General features: G+C 48.4%; 1 protein-coding gene across 12 annotated transcripts in view; it reads left to right on the top strand.

Annotated features, from left to right (window-relative positions):
- BLTP1 (bridge-like lipid transfer protein family member 1) overlaps window positions 1-24,816 on the top strand; it is a 705,550-nt gene that overhangs the window by 139,497 nt on the left and 541,237 nt on the right. For all 12 annotated transcript variants that reach the window (XM_063920260.1, XM_063920265.1, XM_063920266.1 and 9 more), the window contains exon 11: window positions 10,616-10,772. In XM_063920260.1, the coding sequence (XP_063776330.1) occupies window positions 10,616-10,772 (157 nt within the window). The remainder of the gene's footprint in view (window positions 1-10,615; window positions 10,773-24,816) is intronic.

Raw genomic sequence — 24,816 nt, forward strand, 5'->3', positions numbered from 1 at the left:
CCCCCGCTTCTTCCAAGTCCGCCGCATGACGGTGGGGCTCCACAGGCGGAGCCAGGTACGGTGGGGGGCCGCCTCAAAAATTTCAGCGATCAGTGGGCTCGCTCACAGGTGGATCCCTGGATCCTGCAAATAGTATCTCAAGGGTACAAACTGGAATTCGAGGAGTCTCCACCCCACCGGTTCCTAAAATCTGCCTTGCCGACAACTCCCTCAGGCAGGGAGGCCGTGCTAGAGGCAATTCACAAGCTGTATTCCCAGCAGGTGATAGTCAAGGTGCCCCTACTTCAACAAGGACGGGGTTACTATTCCACACTGTTTGTGGTACCGAAACCGGACGGTTCGGTGAGACCCATTTTAAATTTGAAATCCTTGAACACATACATAAAAAAATTCAAGTTCAAGATGGAATCGCTCAGGGCGGTTATTGCAAGCCTGGACGAGGGGGATTACATGGTATCCCTGGACATCAAGGATGCTTACCTGTATGTCCCCATTTACTATCCTCACCAGGAGTACCTCCAGATTTGTGGTACAGGATTGCCATTACCAATTCCAGACGCTGCCGTTTGGACTCTCCACGGCACCGAGGGTGTTTACCAAGGTAATGGCGGAAATGATGATACTCCTTCGAAGAAAGGGAGTTTTAATTATCCCGTACTTGGACGATCTCCTAATAAAGGCGAGGTCCAAGGAGCAGTTGTTGGTGGGAGTAGCACTATCTCAGGAGGGGCTACACCAGCACGGTTGGATTCTGAATATTCCAAAATCATAGCTGGTTCCGACGACACGTCTACTGTTCCTGGGTATGATTCTGGATACAGTCCAGAAAAAAGTGTTTCTCCCGGAGGAGAAAGCCAAGGAGCTGTCATCTCTAGTCAGAGACCTCCTGAAACCAAAACAGGTATCGGTGCATCACTGCACGCGGGTCCTGGGAAAGATGGTGGCTTCTTACGAAGCAATTCCTTTCGGCAGGTTCCATGCCAGAATATTTCAGTGGGACCTGTTGGACCAATGGTCCGGATCGCATCTTCAGATGCATCGCCTAATAACCCCGTCTCCAAGAACCAGGGTCTCTCTGCTGTGGTGGCTGCAGAGTGCTCATCTTCTAGAGGGCCGCAGATTCGGCATACAGGACTGGGTCCTGGTGACCACGGATGCCAGCCTTCGAGGCTGGGGGGCAGTCACACAGGGAAGAAACTTCCAAGGACTATGGTCGAGTCAGGAGACTTCCCTACACATAAATATTCTGGAACTAAGGGCCATTTACAATGCCCTAAGTCAGGCAAAATCCCTGCTTCTACACCAGCCGGTACTGATCCAGTCAGACAACATCACGGCAGTCGCCCATGTAAATCATCAGGGCGGCACAAGAAGCAGGATGGCAATGGCAGAAGCCACAAGGATTCTCCGATGGGCGGAAAATCACGTACTAGCACTGTCAGCAGTGTTCATTCCGGGAGTGGACAACTGGGAAGCAGACTCTCAGCAGGCACGACCTCCACCCGGGAGAGTGGGGACTTCATCCAGAAGTCTTCACGCTGATTGTAAATCAATGGGAACGGCCACAGGTGGACATGATGGCGTCCCGCCTAAACAAAAAACTAGAGAGATATTGCGCCAGGTCAAGGGACCCTCAGGCGATAGCTGTGGACGCTCTAGTGACACCGTGGGTGTACCAGTCAGTTTGTGTTCCCTCCTCTGCCTCTCATACCAAGGGTACTGAGAATAATAAGAAAACGAGGAGTAAGAACAATACTCGTGGTTCCGGATTGGCCAAGACGTGGTACCCGGAACTTCAAGAGATGATCTCAGAGGACCCATGGCCTCTGCCGCTCAGACAGGACCTGCTGCAGCAGGGGCCCTGTCTGTTCCAAGACTTACCGCGGCTGCGTTTGACGGCATGGCGGTTGAACGCCGGATCCTGAAGGAAAAGGGCATTCCGGAGGAAGTCATTCCTACGCTGATTAAAGCCAGGAAAGATGTAACTGCAAAGCATTATCACCGCATATGGCGGAAATATGTTGCTTGGTGTGAGGCCAAAAAGGCCCCAACAGAGGAATTTCAACTAGGTCGATTTCTGCATTTCCTACAAGCAGGAGTGACTATGGGCCTGAAATTAGGCTCCATTAAGGTACAGATCTCGGCTCTGTTGATTTTCTTCCAGAAAGAACTAGCTTCACTACCTGAAGTTCAGACGTTTGTGAAAGGAGTGCTGCATATTCAGCCCCCGTTTGTGCCTCCAGTGGCACCTTGGGACCTCAACGTGGTGTTGAGTTTCTTAAAATCACATTGGTTTGAGCCACTTAAAACCGTGGATCTAAAATATCTCACGTGGAAAGTGGTCATGTTATTGGCCTTGGCTTCAGCCAGGCGTGTGTCAGAATTGGCAGCTTTGTCATGTAAAAGCCCTTATCTGATTTTCCATATGGATAGGGCGGAATTGAGGACTCGTCCCCAGTTTCTCCCTAAGGTGGTATCAGCTTTTCACTTGAACCAACCTATTGTGGTGCCTACGGCTACTAGGGACTTGGAGGATTCCAAGTTACTGGACATAGTCAGGGCCTTGAAACTTTGTTTCCAGGATGGCTAGAGTCAGGAAAACTGACTCGCTATTTATCCTGTATGCACCCAACATACTGGGTGCTCCTGCTTCTAAGCAGACTATTGCTCGCTGGATTTGTAGCACAATTCAGCTGGCGCATTCTGCAGCTGGACTGCCGCATCCTAAATCAGTAAAAGCCCATTCCACAAGGAAGGTGGGCTCATCTTGGGCGGCTGCCCGAGGGGTCTCGGCTTTACAACTTTGCCGAGCTGCTACTTGGTCAGGGGCAAACACGTTTGCAAAATTCTACAAATTTGATACCCTGGCTGAGGAGGACCTTGAGCTCTCTCATTCGGTGCTGCAGAGTCATCCGCACTCTCCCGCCCGTTTGGGAGCTTTGGTATAATCCCCATGGTCCTTTCGGAGTTCCCAGCATCCACTAGGACGTCAGAGAAAATAAGATTTTACTCACCGGTAAATCTATTTCTCGTAGTCCGTAGTGGATGCTGGGCGCCCATCCCAAGTGCGGATAGTCTGCAATACTTGTACATAGTTATTGTTAACTAAAGGGTTATTGTTGAGCCATCTGTTGAGAGGCTCAGTTGTTTTCATACTGTTAAACTGGGTATAGTATCACGAGTTATACGGTGTGATTGGTGTGGCTGGTAGGAGTCTTACCCGGGATTCAAAATCCTTCCTTATTATGTCAGCTCGTCCGGGCACAGTGTCCTAACTGAGGCTTGGAGGAGGGTCATAGTGGGAGGAGCCAGTGCACACCAGGTGACCTAAAAGCTTTCTTTAGTTGTGCCCAGTCTCCTGCGGTGCCGCTATTCCCCATGGTCCTTTCGGAGTTCCCAGCATCCACTACGGACTACGAGAAATAGATTTACCGGTGAGTAAAATCTTATTTTTTTTAATTATTATTAAGCAATTGTGTCACAGCTTTGGTTGTTTCTTAGCACACAATAGAAAAATGTAATGTACATAACATGTTTACCACTAGCATAATTCCATTGCTTAACTCAATTCAAAATTATCCAAGTATATTGTCTTGTAAGCACATAATGCTGCAAAGGGAATGTATATGTGTGTGAAAAAATATGGATTTGTCCTATAATAAATAACTTCTCCTTTGTTTGCTGTGGTCTCATTGTGTGAACATTTTGGGGTATATTCAATTAGTGCTGCAGGAGGTTGTCTCACAGCCGCTTGACCTCACGGCAGTGTCCACCAGGCTGCAGCAAGCATGACCTCACTTACTGGAGCCGGGTGGACGCTGCCGTGAGCGGTGCGGCTGTGAGACATCCTGCTGCAGCGGTTCTCTCCCCTGTATGCCCTGCGGCTCTCCCCGCGGCTTCCCCCCTCTCCTCCTCTGGGTCCCACATCTCAGTCCGACATTTTTTATGTCGGACTGAGATGGTCGGAAATGGGGCCAAATCCTGTCGAATTTGGCCCCGTTTCACTCAAAAGTACATGAATCGGCAGCTACACCGCCGATTCACGTACTATTCGACAAGTCTAATTCCACGACTTGTCGAATAAAAACTGATGGGACTGAATAGGTCGAATCACTATTTGACCTTAAAAAAGTCGAAAACTGCAGTCTTTTCGACAGTTTTCGACCCTAATTGAATATACCACTTAACCAATTTTAACAATGAAATGGTGCTGCTATCTTTTTCCCAGCTGCTCTCCCTTCAGATCACAGCTTATTTTAGCTCTGTCTCCTGTCTAGTTTGACAAGTGTTCAGTCAACTCCTATTGGAGAAAGAGAGCGTTATATGAATAAAATTATTAATATTATTATTATTTCTCTAACGTCCTTGAGGATGCTGGGACTCCGTAAGGACAATGGGGAATAGACGGGCTCCGCAGGAGATAGGGCACTTTAAGAAAGCTTTGGACTGTGGGTGTGCACTGGCTCCTCCCTCTATGCCCCTCCTCCAGACCTCAGTTTTACACTGTGCCCAGAGCAATATGGGTGCACTGCAGAGAGCTCTTCAGAGTTCTCTGCCCAGAAGCATTTTTGTTTGGATTTTTTTTTCTTTGGATTTTTTTTTCTTTCTACCTTTTACTACTTTTTCACAGGGAGCACTGCTGGCAACAGGCTCCCTGCATCGAGGGAGAGAGGAGCAGACCTTCTTGTCAAAGATAGGCTCTGCTTCCTCGGCTACTGGACACCATTAGCTCCAGAGGGGGTGAACGCAGGTTTTTACTGGGCGTCCACCCCCGGAGCCACGCCGCCGTTCTACTCACAGAGCTAGAAGTACAGAAGACAGAAGTCGTCAGGCGGCAGAAGCCTTCAGCTTCACTGAGGTAACGCACAGCACTGCAGCTGCGCGTCATTGCTCCCATACACCTCACATACTCCGGTCACTGTAAGGGTGCAGGGCGCAGGGGGGGCGCCCTGGGCAGCAATATAAACCTCTGCATGGCAAAAAGACTATATACAAGTACAGGTGTGCTCTGTACATGTATATAAAAGAGCCCCCGCCATATTTTACTAAGTTTGAGCGGGACAGAAGCCCGCCGCCGAGGGGGCGGGGCTTCTCCCTCAGCACTCACCAGCGCCATTTTCTCTCCACAGCACTGCTGAGAGGAAGCTCCCCGGACTCTCCCCTGCTTACACACGGTGAAAGGGTGCTTAAAAGAGAGGGGGGGGGCACATAATTGGCGGTTTACATATTATACAGCGCTGCTGGGGAAAAACATTTTGTGTTGGTCTCCAGGGTTATTGCGCTGGGGTGTGTGCTGGCATACTCTCTCTCTGTCTCTCCAAAGGGCCTTGACAGGGATACTGTCTTCAGGAAAGGGGTTCCCTGTGTGTGTGTGTGAAGTGTGTCGGTACGCGTGTGTCGACATGTTTGACGAGGAAGGCTAACTTAATGTGGAGGGGGAGTGCTTGAATGTCAGGTCGCCGTCGGCAACGCCGACACCGGAATGGGTGGATATGCTGAATGTCTTGAATGCAAATGTCAATCTATTGCATAAAAGATTAGACAAGGCAGAAGCTAGGGATCAGTCAGGTAGCCAGTCCATGCCTGTCCCTGGGGCGCCAGGTCCTTCGGGGTCTCAGAAGCGCACCATATCCCAGATCGATGACACAGATACCGACACAGATACTGACTCTAGTGTCGACTGAAGATGCAAAATTACAGCCAAAGGTGGCTAAAGGGTATACAGTACATGATTATTGCCATTAAAGAGGTTTTGCATATTACGGAGGAACCCCCTGTCCCTGACACGAGGGTACACATGTATAAAGAGAAAAAGCCTGAAGTCACTTTTCCATCCTCATTTGAATTAAGTGACTTGTGCGAAAAGGCTTGGGAATCTCCGGATAGGAGACCACAAGTTCCCAAAAGGATTCTCATGGCGTATCCTTTTCCACAAACTGATAGGATACGCTGGGAATCTTCGCCAAAAGTTGACAAGGCGCTGACACGTTTGTCCAAAAAGGTGGCACTGCCTTCTCAGGATACGGCTTCCCTCAAGGAACCTGCTGATCGCAGGCAGGAAATTACCTTAAAGCACATTTACAATCATTCCGGTACTATTGCTCGATCGGCTATAGCGTCGGCCTGGGTTTGTAGTGCGGTTGTGGCATGGGCAGATTCCTTATCTATGGAAATTGACACCTTAGATAGGGACGCCATTCAAATGACCATAGAGCATATCAGAGATGCTGCCTTGTATATGAGGGATGCTCAGAGAGACATTTGTTTATTAAGCTCCAGAATAAATGCTATGTCTATTTCTGCTAGGCGGCTCTTGTGGACCCGACAGTGGACGGGAGATGCCGATTCAAAGCGGCATATGAAGTCCTTGCCTTACAAAGGGGTGGAGTTGTTTGGAGACGGCCTCTCGGATCTTGTCTCTACGGCTGGTAAGTCAAATTTCTTACCTTATGTCCCCCCGCAGCATACAAAAAAGGCACCTCATTATCAAATGCAGTCCTTTCGTTCCAATAAAAACAAGAAGGTACGTGGATCATCCTTTGTTGCCAGAGGGAAAGGCAGGGGAAAAAAGCTGCACACAGCTAGTTCCCAAGAGCAGAAGTCCTCCCCTGCGTCTGCAAAGTCCACCGCATGACGCTGGGGCTTTCCGAGGGGAGGCAGACCTGGTGGGGGCTCGTCTTCGATTTTTCAGCCACGTCTGGGTTCACTCGCAGGTGGATCACTGGGCATTAGAGATTGTTTCTCAGGGATACAGGCTGGAATTCGAAGACTTGCCTCCTCGCCGATTTTTCAAATCGGCTCTGCCGGCTTTCCCGTCAGAGAGGGAGCTAGTGTTTGGCAGCAATCCAAAAATTGTATATTCAACAGGTGATTGTAACAGTTCCTCATCTCCAGCAAGGAGAGGGATATTACTCAACCCTGTTTGTGGTCCCGAAACCGGACGGTTCGGTCAGACCCATTTTAAACCTGAAATCTCTGAACCTGTACTTGAAGAGGTTCAAGTTCAAAATGGAATCACTCAGGGCGGTCATCGCCAGCCTGGAGGGGGGGGATTGGATGGTGTCCCTGGACATAAAGGATGCTTACTTTCATGTTCCGATATTACCCCCGCATCAGGCGTTCCTGAGATTTGCAGTGCAGGACTGTCACTACCAATTTCAGACGTTGCCGTTTGGGCTTTCCACGGCCCCGAGAATTTTCACCAAGGTAATGGCGGAAATGATGGTGCTCCTGCGCAGGCAGGGGGTCACAATTATCCCATACTTGGACGATCTCCTCATAAAGGCGAGATCTCGGGAGAGGTTGCTGGACAACGTGTCTCCGTCCATGAAAACGTTGCAGATACACGGCTGGATTCTCAATATACCGAAGTCCCAGCTAGTCCCTACAACGCGTCTGACCTTTTTGGGGCTGATTCTAGACACAGACTAGAAAAAGGTTTTTCTTCCGATCGAAAAGGTTCAGGAACTCATAGCCATGGCCAGGAACCTATTAAAACCAAAAAAGGTTTCAGTGCATCATTGCACGCGGGTCCTTGGGAAGATTGTGGCTTCTTACGAGGCCATCCCTTTCGGCAGGTTCGATGCGAGGACTTTTCAATGGGACCTCTTGGACAAGTGGTCCGGGTCCCATTTACAAATGCATCAAAGGATCACCCTGTCTCCCCGGACCAGGGTATCTCTACTGTGGTGGCTGAACAGTGCTCACCTACTAGAAGGTCGCAGGTTCGGCATTCAGGACTGGGTCCTGGTGACCACGGACGCAAGCCTCCGAGGCTGGGGAGCAGTGACACTGGGAAGAAATTTCCAAGGTCTCTGGTGAAGCCTAGAGTCTTGTCTCCACATCAACGTCCTGGAGTTGAGGGCCATATACAACGCCCTGCGTCAAGCGGAGGAATTGCTTCGGAGAAAACCGGTTCTGATTCAGTCAGACAATGTCACGGCAGTGGCTCATATAAACCGCCAAGGCGGAACAAGGAGCAGAATGGCCATGGCAGAAGCGACCAGGATTCTACGCTGGGCGGAAGGCCATGTAAGCGCGCCGTCAGCGGTGTTCATCCCGGGGGTGGACAACTGGGAGGCGGACTTCCTCAGCAGGCACGACCTGCATCCGGGAGAGTGGGGACTTCATCAAGAAGTCTTCGCACAGATCACGGATCGTTGGGGACTGCCTCAAATCGACATGATGGCATCCCGTCTCAACAAAAAGCTAAAGCGGTATTGCGCCAGGTCAAGGGACCCTCAGGCGGTAGCGGTAGACGCTCTGGTGACACCTTGGGTGTTCAGATCGGTCTATGTGTTTCCTCCTCTTCCTCTCATACCCAAGGTGTTGAGAATAATACGAAGAAGCAGGGTCAGAACAATACTCATTGTTCTGGATTGGCCACGGAGGACTTGGTATCCAGAGCTGCAAGATTTGCTCGCAGGGGATCCGTGGCCTCTTCCTCTAAGGCAGGACCTGCTGCGGCAGGGGCCCTGTCTGTTCCAAGACTTACCGCGGCTGCGTTTGACTGCATGGAGGTTGAACGCCGGATCCTAGCGGAAAAAGGGATTCCGGAGGAAGTCATTCCTACCCTGATCAAGGCTAGGAAAGACGTGACGTTAAAACATTATCACCGTATATGGCGGAAATACGTTTCTTGGTGTGAGGCCAGAGCTGCTCCTACGGAGGAGTTCCATTTGGGCCGTCTACTTCACTTCCTTCAAACAGGGGTGACTTTGGGCCTAAAATTAGGGTCCATAAAGGTCCAGATTTCAGCCTTATCCATTTTCTTTCAAAGAGAATTGGCCTCTATTCCTGAAAGTACAGACCTTTGTGAAGGGAGTGCTGCATATTCAGCCACCCTTTGTGCCTCCGGTGGCGCCTTGGGATCTTAACGTGGTGTTACGTTTCCTCAAGTCACCTTGGTTTGAACCACTCAAAACTGTGGAGTTGAAATACCTCACGTGGAAAGTGGTCATGTTGTTGGCGTTAGCTTCGGCAAGACGTGTTTCCGAATTGGCGGCTTGATCACATAAAAGCCCATACTTGGTTTTTCACGTGGATAGGGCAGAGTTGAGGACTCGCCCTCACTTTCTGCCAAAAGTGGTCTCATCTTTTCATGTGAACCAACCTATTGTCGTGCCTGTGGCTACACGGGACTTGGAGGATTCCGAGTCCCTGTATGTAGTCAGGGCTTTGAAGATTTATGTGACCAGAACGGCTAGAATCAGGAAGACTGAAGCTTTGTTCGTTCTGTATGCGGCCAACAAGGTTGGCGCTCCTGCTTCAAAGCAGACTATTGCTCGCTGGATCTGTAACACGATTCAGCAGGCGCATTCTACGGCAGGATTGCCGTTACCTAAATCGGTTAAGGCCCACTCCACTAGGAAAGTGGGCTCTTCTTGGGCGGCTGCCCGAGGGGTCTCGGCTTTACAGTTGTGGCGAGCAGCTACTTGGTCGGGGACAAACACCTTTGCAAAGTTCTATAAGTTTGATACCCTGGCTGAGGAGGACCTCCTGTTTGCTCAAACGGTGCTGCAGAGTCATCCGCACTCTCACACCCGTTTGGGAGCTTTGGTATAATCCCCATGGTCCTTACGGAGTCCCAGCATCCTCAAGGACGTTAGAGAAAATAAGATTTTACTTACCGGTAAATCTATTTCTCGTAGTACGTAGAGGATGCTGGGCGCCCGTCCCAAGTGCGGACTTCTACTGCAAGACTTGTATATAGTTATTGCTTACATAAGGGTTATGTTATAGTTTTTCGGTGGAACCGTGGCTATGTTGTTGTTCATACTGTTAACTGGGTAAGTTTATCACAAGTTATACGGTGTGATTGGTGTGGCTGGTATGAATCTTGCCCTTAGATTTACAAAAATCCTTCCTCGTACTGTCCATCTCCTCTGGGCACAGTTTCCCTAACTGAGGTCTGGAGGAGGTGCATAGAGGGAGGAGCCAGTGCACACCCAGAGTCCAAAGCTTTCTTAAAGTGCCCTATCTCCTGCGGAGCCCGTCTATTCCCCATGGTCCTTACAGAGTCCCAGCATCCTCTACGGACTACGAGAAATAGATTTACCGGTAAGTAAAATCTTATTTTGCTTGTGTTGGTGTTGTCCCGTTTCCCTTGTGTCATTGATACATTGTAAAGCAAAGACAGACACCATCTATCCCTTACTCCTGTTCTCAAGTGATAAAAACACAGAATTTGACGGCAGATAAGAACCACTTGGCCCATCTAGTCTGCCCTAAACACATGTACATGCACACGCTTACACACAGGTTATTTTTGTTGGGAGCCAGTTAACCTACCAGTATATTTTTGATTTGTGGGAGGAAGCTGGAGAACCTGGAGGAAACCAACGCAAGTATGTGGAGAATATATAAACTCAATGCAGTTAGGGCCATGATTGGGATCGAACCCATAACCTCAGTGCTGTGAGGCAGTAATGCTAACCATTACACCTTGCATATTGCCCTAAAAGTCCAGGCTTCTACTTCCTTTCTGGTAGTATACAAACTAACATCACACTCTAATGTTCCAATATTTGTTGTAATGTGAATATGACCATATCTATTGTTCCTGTAACTTGGTGAAGGAATATGTTTGCGTAATTCTTTTCCTTTATCCTGACAGGGAATGCTTGTGGAAATTTTTCTTCCCGCCAGATTATCAGGTTTTGAAAGTTTCAGATATCCCGCAGCCTGGGAAACCTCGGCAGATCCAGGCATTTGAATTAAGAATGAACATCATTGCAAATGCTACAATTGATCTGCTTTTTACCAAAAACAAGGTGAGTGCTAATATTACCCATCCTAGTAGTGGCGTAAGTTCACCCCAGTCGCCCGTAGGCATGATAAATGTTGGTGCCCCCCTACATATATACACACACATACCATACGTAGCTATCTGGCATGCAGGGTAAACAGTAGCAGCGTGCTCAGGTGGTTTTCCCAATAGTAATATAGATACACAAGCAAAGTGGACGGCACTCCAAGTCAGTCATCACTATAAAATAGACATCAGCATACCTTTATAGCACAACCACAGTACTCCCTCACCCACCAGCGGGTCCCAATGGAGATGCTTTGGCGCAGTGGTGTGGGAGCACGGCACTCCAGGATTTAATTCATAGCTTTTTTATAGAAAATTAATAAATGGTACAAGCATAATATATTTGTTATGTAGCTCACAGTCTTTGTGGAATCCTCAACAATGGACTAGCTCTCTCTCCTCAGCCCTGATGACTAGGTCCGCAGAGGCCCGGAAACGTTGGCATTAATGAGGATTCCACAAAGACTGTGAGCTACATAACAAATATATTATGCTTGTACCATTTATTCATTTTCTATAAAAAAAGCTATGAATTAAATCCTGGAGTGCCGTGCTGTCAGCCAGCTCATGCAGCTGACTGTACTGGATCTATGCAATCACAGTAAAGGCACCCAGGTAGAAGTCATTCTATATCTCAGAGTGCCGGATTTCTTGTATGTGTGTGTGTGTGTGTATATGTATATATATATATATTTCTCTATCGTCCTAAGTGGATGCTGGGGTTCCTGAAAGGACCATGGGGAATAGCGGCTCCGCAGGAGACAGGGCACAAAAAAGTAAAGCTTTACTAGGTCAGGTGGTGTGCACTGGCTCCTCCCCCTATGACCCTCCTCCAGACTCCAGTTAGATTTTGTGCCCGAACGAGAAGGGTGCAATCTAGGTGGCTCTCCTAAAGAGCTGCTTAGAGAAAGTTTAGTTTAGGTTTTTTTCTTTACAGTGAGTCCTGCTGGCAACAGGATCACTGCAACGTGGGACTTAGGGGGAAAGTAGTAAACTCACCTGCATGCAGAGTGGATTTGCTGCTTGGCTACTGGACACCATTAGCTCCAGAGGGATCGAACACAGGCCCAGCCGTGGAGTCCGGTCCCGGAGCCGCGCCGCCGACCCCCTTGCAGATGCTGAAGCGTGAAGAGGTCCGGAAACCGGCGGCTGAAGACTCCTCAGTCTTCATAAGGTAGCGCACAGCACTGCAGCTGTGCGCCATTTTCCTCTCAGCACACTTCACTGGGCAGTCACTGAGGGTGCAGAGCGCTGGGGGGGGGCGCTCTGAGAGGCAAATATAAACCTTATACAAGGCTAAAAATACCTCACATATAGCCCATAGGGGCTATATGGAGATATTTAACCCCTGCCTGACTGGAAAAATAGCGGGAGAAGAACCCGCCGAAAAAGGGGCGGGGCCTATCTCCTCAGCACACGGCGCCATTTTCTGTCACAGCTCCGCTGGTCAGAACGGCTCCCAGGTCTCTCCCCTGCACTGCACTACAGAAACAGGGTAAAACAGAGAGGGGGGGCACATTAATGGCTATATATATATATATATATTAAAGCAGCTATAAGGGAGCACTTAATATAAGGATATCCCTTGTATATATAGCGCTTTGTGGTGTGTGCTGGCAGACTCTCCCTCTGTCTCCCCAAAAGGGCTAGTGGGTCCTGTCTTCATTAGAGCATTCCCTGTGAGTTTGCGGTGTGTGTCGGTACGTGGTGTCGACATGTATGAGGACGATATTGGTGTGGAGGCGGAGCAATTGCCAAATATGCAGATGTCACCCCCCAGGGGGTCGACACCAGAATGGATGCCTTTATTTGTGGAATTACGTGATGGTTTATCTTCCCTTAAACAGTCAGTTGAGGACATGAGGCGGCCGGACAATCAATTAATGCCTGTCCAGGCGCCTCAAACACCGTCAGGGGCTGTAAAACGCCCTTTGCCTCAGTCGGTCGACACAGACCCAGACACGGGCACTGATTCCAGTGACGACGGTAGAAATTCAAACGTATTTTCCAGTAGGGCCACACGTTATATGATTTTGGCAATGAAGGAGACGTTACATTTAGCTGATACTACAGATACCGTAAAACAGGGTATTATGTATGGTGTGAAAAAACTACAAACAGTTTTTCCTGAATCAGAAGAATTAAATGACGTGTGTGATGAAGCGTGGGTTGCTCCTGATAAAAAGTTGATAATTTCAAAAAAGTTATTGGCATTATACCCTTTCCCGCCAGAGGTTAGGGCGCGCTGGGAAACACCCCCTAAGGTGGACAAGGCGCTCACACGCTTATCCAAACAAGTGGCGTTACCCTCTCCTGAGACGGCCGCACTTAAGGATCCATCAGATAGAAAGATGGAAGTTATTCAAAAGAATATATACACACATGCAGGTGTTATACTACGACCAGCTATAGCAACTGCCTGGATGTGCAGTGCTGGAGTAGTTTGGTCAGAATCCCTGATTGAAAATATTGATACCCTAGATAGGGACAATGTTTTACTGTCGTTAGAACAAATAAAGGATGCATTTATCTATATGCGTGATGCACAGAGGGATATTTGCACACTGGCATCTCGGATGAGTGCTATGTCCATTTCAGCCAGAAGAGCCTTATGGACACGACAGTGGACAGGCGATGCGGATTCAAAACGTCACATGGAGGTTTTGCCGTATAAAGGGGAGGAGTTATTTGGAGTTGGTCTATCAGACTTGGTGGCCACGGCTACTGCCGGGAAATCCACTTTTTTACCTCAAGTCACTCCCCAACAGAGAAAGGCACCGACCTTTCAACCGCAGCCTTTTCGCTCCTACAAAAATAAGAGAGCAAAGGGCTTGTCGTACCTGCCACGAGGCAGAGGAAGAGGGAAGAGACACCAACAGGCAGCTCCTTCCCAGGAACAGAAGCCCTCCCCGGCTCCTGCAAAAACCTCAGCATGACGCTGGGGCCTCTCAAGCGGACTCGGGGACAGTGGGGGGCCGTCTCAAAAATTACAGCGCGCAGTGGGCTCACTCGCAGGTAGACCCCTGGATCCTGCAGATAATATCTCAGGGGTACAGGTTGGAATTAGAGACGGATCCTCCTCATCGTTTCCTGAAGTCTGCCTTACCAACCGTCTCTTCCGAAAGGGAGAGGGTGTTGGAAGCCATTCACAAGCTGTACGCTCAGCAGGTGATAGTCAAAGTACCCCTATTACAACAAGGAAAGGGGTATTATTCCACTCTATTTGTGGTACCGAAGCCGGATGGCTCGGTAAGGCCTATTCTAAATCTGAAGTCCTTGAACCTCTACATAAAAAAGTTCAAGTTCAAGATGGAGTCACTCAGAGCAGTGATAGCGAACCTGGAAGAAGGGGACTTTATGGTATCCTTGGACATCAAGGATGCGTATCTACACGTTCCGATTTACCCCGCACACCAGGGGTACCTCAGGTTCATTGTTCAAAACTGTCACTATCAGTTTCAGACGCTGCCGTTCGGATTGTCCACGGCGCCTCGGGTCTTTACCAAGGTAATGGCCGAGATGATGATTCTTCTTCGAAGAAAAGGCGTATTAGTTATCCCATACTTGGACGATCTCCTAATAAGGGCAAGGTCCAGAGAACAGCTGGAGACAGCTTTAGCACTATCTCAAGAGGTGCTAAGACAACACGGGTGGATTCTGAATATTCCAAAATCCCATTTAATCCCGACAACTCGTCTGCTGTTCCTAGGAATGATTCTGGACACGGTTCAGAAAAAGGTTTTCCTTCCAGAGGAAAAAGCCAAGGAGTTATCCGATCTGGTCAGGAACCTCCTAAAACCAGGAAAAGTGTCAGTACATCAATGCACAAGAGTCCTGGGAAAAATGGTGGCTTCTTACGAAGCAATTCCATTCGGCAGATTCCATGCAAGAATATTCCAAAGGGATCTGTTGGACAAATGGTCAGGGTCGCATCTGCAGATGCACCTGCGAATAACCCTGTCACCAAAGACAAGGGTGTCACTTCTGTGGTGGTTGCAGAAGGCTCACCTATTAGAAGGCCGCAGATTCGGCATTCAGGATTGGATCCTGGTGACCACGGACGCCAGCCTGAGAGGCTGGGGAGCAGTCACACAAGGAAGAAACTTCCAGGGAGTATGGACGAGTCTGGAAAAGTCTCTTCACATAAACATTCTGGAACTAAGAGCAATCTACAATGCTCTAAGCCAGGCGGAACTTCTCCTGCAAGGAAAGCCGGTGTTGATTCAGTCGGACAACATCACGGCGGTCGCCCATGTAAACAGGCAGGGCGGCACAAGAAGCAGGAGTGCAATGGCAGAAACTGCCAAGATTCTTCGCTGGGCGGAGAATCACGTGATAGCACTGTCAGCAGTGTTCATCCCGGGCGTGGACAACTGGGAAGCAGACTTCCTCAGCAGACACGATCTTCATCCGGGAGAGTGGGGTCTACATCCAGAAGTCTTCAACATGTTAATAGACCGTTGGGAAAGACCAATTGTAGACATGATGGCGTCTCGCCTCAACAAGAAACTGGACAAATATTGCGCCAGGTCAAGAGATCCACAGGCAATAGCTGTGGACGCACTGGTAACTCCTTGGGTGTACCAGTCAGTGTATGTGTTTCCTCCTCTGCCGCTCATACCAAAGGTATTGAAGATCATACGGCAAAGAAGAGTAAGAACAATACTAGTGGTTCCGGATTGGCCGAGAAGGACTTGGTATCCGGAACTTCAAGAGATGCTCACGGACGAACCGTGGCCTCTACCTCTGAGAAGGGACCTGCTACAGCAGGGTCCCTGTCTTTTTCAAGACTTACCGCGGCTGCGTTTGACGGCATGGCGGTTGAACGCCAGATCCTAAAAGGGAAAGGCATTCCAGAAGAAGTCATTCCTACCTTGATTAAGGCACGGAAGGAAGTCACCGTGAAACATTATCACCGCATTTGGCGAAAATATGTAGCGTGGTGCGAGGATCGGAGGGTTCCGACGGAGGAATTCCAACTGGGTCGTTTCCTACATTTCCTGCAATCAGGATTATCTATGGGTCTCAAATTGGGATCCATTAAGGTTCAAATTTCGGCCCTGTCAATATTCTTCCAAAAAGAATTGGCCTCTGTCCCTGAGGTCCAGACTTTTGTCAAGGGAGTACTGCATATACAGCCTCCTGTGGTGCCTCCGGTGGCACCGTGGGATCTAAATGTAGTTTTAGATTTCCTCAAATCCCATTGGTTTGAACCATTGAAAAAGGTGGATTTGAAATATCTCACATTGAAAGTGACTATGTTACTAGCCCTGGCCTCTGCCAGGAGAGTATCTGAATTGGCGGCTTTATCTTATAAAAGTCCTTATCTAATCTTCCATTCGGATAGGGCAGAACTGCGGACTCGTCCGCATTTTCTCCTTAAAGTGGTATCAACATTTCATCTGAACCAACCTATTGTGGTGCCTGCGGCCACTAGCGACTTGGAGGACTCCAAGTTGTTGGACGTTGTCAGAGCCTTAAAAATATACATTGCAAGGACGGCTGGAGTCAGAAAATCTGACTCGCTGTTTATATTGTATGCACCCAACAAGTTGGGCGCACCTGCTTCTAAGCAGTCGATTGCTCGTTGGATTTGTAACACAATTCAACTTGCACATTCTGTGGCAGGCCTGCCACAGCCTAAAACTGTAAAAGCCCACTCCACAAGGAAGGTGGGCTCATCTTGGGCGGCTGCCCGAGGGGTCTCGGCATTACAACTCTGCCGAGCAGCTACGTGGTCGGGGGAGAACACGTTTGTAAAATTTTACAAATTTGATACCCTGGCAAAGGAGGACCTGGAGTTCTCTCATTCGGTGCTGCAGAGTCATCCGCACTCTCCCGCCCGTTTGGGAGCTTTGGTATAATCCCCATGGTCCTTTCAGGAACCCCAGCATCCACTTAGGACGATAGAGAAAATAAGAATTTACTTACCGATAATTCTATTTCTCGGAGTCCGTAGTGGATGCTGGGCGCCCATCCCAAGTGCGGATTATCTGCAATACTTGTACATAGTTATTGTTAACTAATTCGGGTTATTGTTAAGGAGCCATCTTTAAGAGGCCCTTTCTGTTGTCATACTGTTAACTGGGTTTAGATCACAAGTTGTACGGTGTGATTGGTGTGGCTGGTATGAGTCTTACCCGGGATTCAAAATGCCTCCCTTATTGTGTATGCTCGTCCGGGCACAGTACCTAACTGGAGTCTGGAGGAGGGTCATAGGGGGAGGAGCCAGTGCACACCACCTGACCTAGTAAAGCTTTACTTTTTTGTGCCCTGTCTCCTGCGGAGCCGCTATTCCCCATGGTCCTTTCAGGAACCCCAGCATCCACTACGGACTCCGAGAAATAGAATTATCGGTAAGTAAATTCTTATTATATATATATATATATATATATATATATATATATATATATATATATATATATATATATTTATATAAAACCACACACGCCTCTCTCTCACACAAACGCCTCTTTCACTTAAAAACACATAAACGCCTATTTCAATTAAAAACACACACTTCTTTCACTTAAAAAAACACAGACGCATATTTCACTTAAACACAAACGCGCGCCTCTCACACACGCCTCTTTCTCAGACACATACACGCTTCCTTCACTTAAAAACACACAAATGCCTTACACACACACACACACACACACACACACACACACACACACACACACACCTTTCATTTAAACACAGACACGACTCACACACATGCCTCTCACACACACACACACCTCTCACAAGCTTCCTTCACTTAAACACACACACACACCTCACTTACACACATGCCCCTCACTTACAAAAGCCTCCTACACTTAAACACACACACACACACACACACACACACACACACCACTTAAAAACATGCACACACACACACACACACACACACACACACACACACACACACACACACACACACACACATCACTTAAAAACATACACACACAAACAGAGCTGCCAACATTTATTAAATACCCCCCAGCATTCCCCCTCCCACTACTAACACCTCCTAGTGCAGCTTGAGGCAAGTGCTGCCAGTGCCTACCTGCTGCTAGCCCATTGGAGGAACAGAGATGAACAGAGAGCTTCACTGAGGGAGGAGATGCGCTCTGTCTGGAGCTCCCCCTAGCTGCAGCCAGAGTCAGCTCGAGGAACCAGCTTCCGTGTCACTGGCACAGCTCCTCCGCAGCGAACGATTTAGGCTGCAGAAGATAATGGAGGAGATGTGCCCCCTGGAGGTCAGGAGCCCGGCGGCAGCCGACTCCACTGCCTCCCACAGTTCCGCCACTGCATCCTAGTATACTGTGTACTAGAAAGTGGAATTTGCTGTAAGTGTTTGTGCAGGGTGCAGTATTTTGGAAGACGTGATGAATTATTAGGTTACAACTGCTAAGAAATATGAGGCCTTTGATATGTGTGCATGACGTTGGCCTTTACTGCTCTACTGTAAGTCCCAGAGAGCTTTGTAAGTAAAGCCAACTGTCGTATAGTAATTGGATAACGCGCAGGCTTTGCTGTGCTTCACGTACCCTTGGGTACATTGGGAGTTGTGCTATGAGATCACTGAACCAGACACAAGTCTCAGCATGTCTTCATCTTCTGCTAGAGCTGTTTGGGAATATTATTTTCTCTGTGGGCATAAGTTTCTAAAAGGCTTTTTATCCAAATATTTAAATGTCTAAAAAAGAAAAAAAAAATGTCAGGATAAAACCTGCTACTATGGAAAAATAACTTTAATAAAGTGACTTTGTACACACACTACAAGCAGCCATTTCCTAGGCTGAGGCACTTTATGACCCATGTGGCATTGAGGACGCTATTTGTTAATGGATTGGTAAACGGAATTTCTCTAACGTCCTAAGTGGATGCTGGGGACTCCGTAAGGACCATGGGGAATAGCTGCTCCGCAGGAGACTGGGCACATCTAAAGAAAGCTTTAGGACTATCTGGTGTGCACTGGCTCCTCCCCCTATGACCCTCCTCCAAGCCTCAGTTAGATCTCTGTGCCCGAACGAGAAGGGTGCACACTAGGGGCTCTCCTGAGCTTCTTAGTGAAAGTTTTAGTTTAGGTTTTTTATTTTCAGTGAGACCTGCTGGCAACAGGCTCACTGCATCGAGGGACTAAGGGGAGAAGAAGCGAACTCACCTGCGTGCAGAGTGGATTGTGCTTCTTAGGCTACTGGACATTAGCTCCAGAGGGACGATCACAGGCCCAGCCATGGATGGGTCCCAGAGCCGCGCCGCCGGCCCCCTTACAGAGCCAGAAGAGCGAAGAGGTCCGGAAAAATCGGCGGCAGAAGACGTTCCTGTCTTCAATAAGGTAGCGCACAGCACTGCAGCTGTGCGCCATTGCTCTCAGCACACTTCATACTTCGGTCACTGAGGGTGCAGGGCGCTGGGGGGGGGGGTGCCCTGAGACGCAATAAAAACACCTTGGATGGCAAAAAAAAAGCATCACATATAGCTCCTGGGCTATATGGATGCATTTAACCCCTGCCAGGATCCATAAAAAAGCAGGAGAAAAGTCCGCGAAAAAGGGGCGGAGCCTATCTCATCAGCACACTGGCGCCATTTTCCCTCACAGCTCCGTTGGAGGGAAGCTCCCTGTCTCTCCCCTGCAGTCACTACACTACAGAAAGGGTTAAAAAAAGAGAGGGGGGCACTAATTAGGCGCAGTATTAACTATACAGCAGCTATAAGGGGAAAAACACTTATATAAGGTTATCCCTGTATATATATAGAGCTCTGGTGTGTGCTGGCAAACTCTCCCTCTGTCTCCCCAAAGGGCTAGTGGGGTCCTGTCCTCTATCAGAGCATTCCCTGTGTGTGTGCTGTATGTCGGTGCTTTTGTGTCGACATGTATGAGGAGAAAAATGATGTGGAGACGGAGCAGATTGCCTGTAATAGTGATGTCACCCCCTAGGGGGTCGACACCTGAGTGGATGAACTGTTGGAAGGAATTACGTGACAGTGTCAGCTCTGTATAAAAGACAGTGGTTGACATGAGACAGCCGGCTACTCAGCTTGTGCCTGTCCAGACGTCTCATAGGCCGTCAGGGGCTCTAAAGCGCCCGTTACCTCAGATGGCAGATATAGACGCCGACACGGATACTGACTCCAGTGTCGACGGTGAAGAGACGAATGTGACTTCCAGTAGGGCCACACGTTACATGATTGAGGCAATGAAAAATGTTTTACACATTTCTGATAATACGAGTACCACCAAAAAAAGGGGTATTATGTTCGGTGAGGAAAAACTACCTGTGGTTTTCCTAAATCTGAGAAATTAAATGAGGTGTGTGATGATGCGTGGGTTTCCCCCGATAACAACGGATAATTTCTAAAATGTTATTGGCATTATATCCTTTCCCGCCAGAGGTTAGGGTGCGTTGGGAAACACCCCCTAGAGGGGATAAAGCGCTCATACGCTTGTAAGGGCTCTACCTACGCCTGAGATGGCCGCCCTTAAGGATCCTGCTGATAGAAAGCAGGAGGGTATCCTAAAAGGTATTTACACACATACTGGTGTTATACTGCGACCAGCAATCGCCTCAGCCTGGATGTGCAGTGCTGGATTCCCTGACTGAAAATATTGATACCCTAGATAGGGACAGTATATTTTTGCCTATAGAGCATTTAAAAGATGCATTTCTATATATGCGTGATGCACAGCGGAATATTTGCCGACTGGCATCAAGTCTAAGCGCGTTGTCCATTTCTACCAGTAGAGGGTTATGGACACGTCAGTGGTCAGGTGATGCGTATTCCAAACGGCATTTGGAAGTATTGCTTTATTAAGGGAGGAGTTATTTGGGGTCGGTCTTTCAGACCTGGTGGCAACAGCTGGGAATTCCACGTTTGTACCCCAGGTCGCCTCTCAACATGAGAAGACGCCGTATTATCAGGCGCAGTCTTTTCGTGGACAAGCGGGCAAAAGGTTCCTCATTTCTGCCCCGTGACAGAGGGAGAGGAAAAAGGCTGCAGAAATCAGCCAGTTCCCAGGAACAGAAACCCTCTCCCGCCTCTGCCAAGCCCTCAGTATACGCTGGGGCTTTACAAGCAGAATCAGGCACGGTGGGGGGCCCGTCTCAATGAATTTCAGCGCGCAGTGGGCTCACTCGCAAGTAGACCCCTGGATCCTTCAGGTGAGGTGATATCTCAGGGGTACAAATTAGAATTCGAGACGTCTCCCCCTCGCCGTTTCCTAAAGTCGGCTTTACCGATGTCTCCTTCTGACAGGGAGACAGTTTTGGAAGCCATTCACAAGCTGTATTCCCAGCAGGTGATAATCAAGATACCCCTCCTGCAACAGGGAACGGGGTATTATTCCACACTGTTGTGGTACCGAAGCCGGACGGCTCGGTGAGACCGATTCTAAATCTAAAATCTTTGAACACTTACATACAGAGGTTCAAATTCAAGATTGAGTCACTCAGAGCAGTGATTGCGAACCTGGAAGAAGGGGACTACATGATGTCTCGGGACATCAAGGATGCTTACCTTCATGTCAAAATTTACCCTTCTCACCAAGGGTACCTCAGGTTTATGGTACAGAACTGTCACTATCCGTTCAGACGCTGCCGTATGGATGGTCCACGGCACCCCGGGTCTTTACCAAGGTAATGGCCGAAATGATGATATTCCTTCGAAGGAAGTGAATTTTAGTTATCCCTTACTTGGACAATTCCCTGATAAGGGTAAGATCCAGGGAACAGTTGGAGGTCGGTGTAGCACTATCTCAGGTAGTGTTGCGGCAGCACGATTGGATTCTCAATATTCCAAAATCGCACCTGGTTCCGACGACGTGTCTTCTGTTCCTAGGGATGATCCTGGACACAGTCCAGAAAAAGGTGTTTCTCCCGGAGGAGAAAGCCAGGGAGTTATCCGAGCTAGTCAGGAACCTCCTAAAACCGAGCCAAGTCTCAGTGCATCAATGCACAAGGGTTCTGGGTAAAATGGTGGCTTCCTACGAAGCAATCCCATTCGACAGATTCCACGCACCAGTGGGACCTGCTGGACAAATGGTCCGGGTCGCATCTTCAGATGCATCAGCGGATAACCCTGTCACCAAGGACAAGGGTGTCCCTCCTGTGGTGGTTGCAGAGTGCTCATCTTCTAGAGGGCCGCAGATTAGGCATTCAGGACTGGGTCCTGGTGTCCACGGATGCCAGCCTGCGAGGCTGGGGAGCAGTCACACAGGGAAGGAATATCCAGGGCTTATGGTCAAGCCTGGAGACATCACTTCACATAAATATCCTGAAGCTAAGGGACATTTACAATGCTCTAAGCTTAGCAAGACCTCTGCTTCAAGGTCAGCCGGTGTTGATCCAGTCGGACAACATCACGGCAGTCACCCACGTAAACAGACAGGGTGGCACAAGAAGCAGGAGGGCAATGGCAGAAGCTGCAAGGATTCTTCGCTGGGCGGAAAATCATGTGATAGCACTGTCAGCAGTATTCATTCCGGGAGTGGACAACTGGGAAGCAGACTTCCTCAGCACGACCTCCACCCGGGAGAGTGGGGACTTCACCCAGAAGTCTTCCACATGATTAAAAACTCGACAGGTATTGCGCCAGGTCCAGGGACCCTCAGGCAATAAGCTGTAGACGCTCTGGTAACACCGTGGGTGTACCAGTCAGGGTATGTGTTCCCTCCTCTGCCTCTCATACCCAAGGTACTGAGATTGATAAGATGGAGAGGAGTAAGCTCTATATTCGTGGTTCCGGATTGGCCAAGAAGAACTTGGTAACCGGAACTTAAAGAGATGCTCACGGAAGATCCGTGGCCTCTACCTCTAAGAAGGGACCTGCTCCAGCAAGGACCCTGTCTGTTCCAAGACTTACCGCGGCTGCGTTTGACGGCATGGCGGTTGAACGCCGGATCCTGAAGGAAAAAAAGGCATTCCAGATGAAGTCATCCCTATCCTGATCAAAGCCAGGAAGGATGTAACAGCAAAAACATTATCACCGCAATTGGCGAAAATAAGTTGCGTGGTGCGAGGCCAGTAAGGCCCGACGGAGGAAATTCAACTGGGTCGATTCCTACATTTCCTGCAAACAGGAGTGTCTATGGGCCTGAAATTGGGGTCCATTAAGGTTCAAATTTCGGCCCTGTCAATTTTCTTCCAAAAAGAACTAGCTTCAGTCCCTGAAGTTCAGACGTTTGTAAAAGGGGTACTGCATATACAGCCTCCTTTTGTGCCTCCAGTGGCACTTTGGGATCTCAATGTAGTTTTGGGTTCCAAAAGTCACATTGGTTTGAACCACTTAAATCTGTGGAGTTAAAATATCTCACATGAAAAGTGGTCATGCTGTTGGCCCTGGCCTGGGCCAGGCGCGTGTCAGAATGGGCGGCTTTATCCTGAAAAAGCCCTTATCTGATTTTCCATTCGGACAGGGCGGAATTGAGGACTCGTCCTCAGTTTCTTCCCAAGGTGGTTTCAGCGTTTCACCTGAACCAACCTATTGGTGGTGCCTGCGGCTACTAGGGACTTGGAGGCCTCCAAGTTGCTAGACGTTGTCAGTGCCCTGAAAATATATGTTTCCAGGACGGCTGGAGTCAGGAAATCTGACTCGCTGTTTATCCTGTATGCACCCAACAAGCTGGGTGCTCCTGCTTCTAAGCAGACTATTGCTCGTTGGATTTGTAGTACAATTCAGCTTGCACATTCTGTGGCAGGCCTGCCACAGCCAAAAATCTGTAAATGCCCACTCCACAAGGAAGGTGGGCTCATCTTGGGCAGCTGCCCGAGGGGTCTCGGCTTTACAACTTTGCCGAGCAGCTACTTGGTCAGGAGCAAATACGTTTGTAAAATTCTACAAAATTGATATCCTGGCTGAGGAGGACCTGGAGTTCTCTCATTTGGTGCTGCAGAGTCATCCGCACTCTCCCGCCCGTTTGGGAGCTTTGGTATAATCCCCATGGTCCTTACGGAGTCCCCAGCATCCACTTAGGACGTTAGAGAAAATAAGAATTTACTTACCGATAATTCTATTTCTCATAGTCCGTAGTGGATACTGGGCGCCCATCCCAAGTGCGGATTGTCTGCAATACTTGTACATAGTTATTGTTACAAAAATCGGGTTATTATTGTTGTGAGCCATCTTTCAGAGGCTCCTCTGTTATCATACTGTTAACTGGGTTCAGATCACAGGTTATACGGTGTGATTGGTGTGGCTGGTATGAGTCTTACCCGGGATTCAAAATCCTTCCTTATTGTGTACGCTCGTCCGGGCACAGTATCCTAACTGAGGCTTGGAGGAGGGTCATAGGGGGAGGAGCCAGTGCACACCAGATAGTCCTAAAGCTTTCTTTAGATGTGCCCAGTCTCCTGCGGAGCCGCTATTCCCCATGGTCCTTACGGAGTCCCCAGCATCCACTACGGACTATGAGAAATAGAATTATAGGTAAGTAAATTCTTATTATGTTCAGCCTAATAATGGCCTCCTACACTGCTATTTAGGCAACTGGTTCCTCTGTAGTGCTTAATGACACATTGTTTTCATCCTGGGAGTGTACTCAATTACTTGTAAAACTGTCCCAGAGACACCCCTGGCTTTAAAAGTAATATCTTGTTAAATTAGAGGGAGTAATTGTTTTTTTGTCTGAGATAGTGCTTGTATTACAGTATAATGTGTAACTGCCATTTGCAGAATTATGTACATTATGTTCATTTTCTTTATATTTTCACGTGTATGTTTATCTATATTTACCTGTGCATGTATGTATATATATGTGTGTGTATATGTATATATGTATGTGTGTGTATATATATATATATATGTATGTGTGTGTGTGTGTGTGTGTGTGTGTATGTATGTATATATATATATATATATATATATATATACTGTATGTATCTGTAGAGCTAAATACTCCAGATGCGCTAGTAAAAATTATACTATAGGATTATAGAAACACCTTTGGTAAATGGTCACAGTGTTACAGTGTGGTAAAATAAATGATTAAAAAGTTACACATTGAATACCTG

The sequence above is a fragment of the Pseudophryne corroboree genome, chromosome 1 (genome assembly GCF_028390025.1).
Source record: "Pseudophryne corroboree isolate aPseCor3 chromosome 1, aPseCor3.hap2, whole genome shotgun sequence".
Classification (NCBI taxonomy): Eukaryota; Metazoa; Chordata; class Amphibia; order Anura; family Myobatrachidae; genus Pseudophryne; species Pseudophryne corroboree.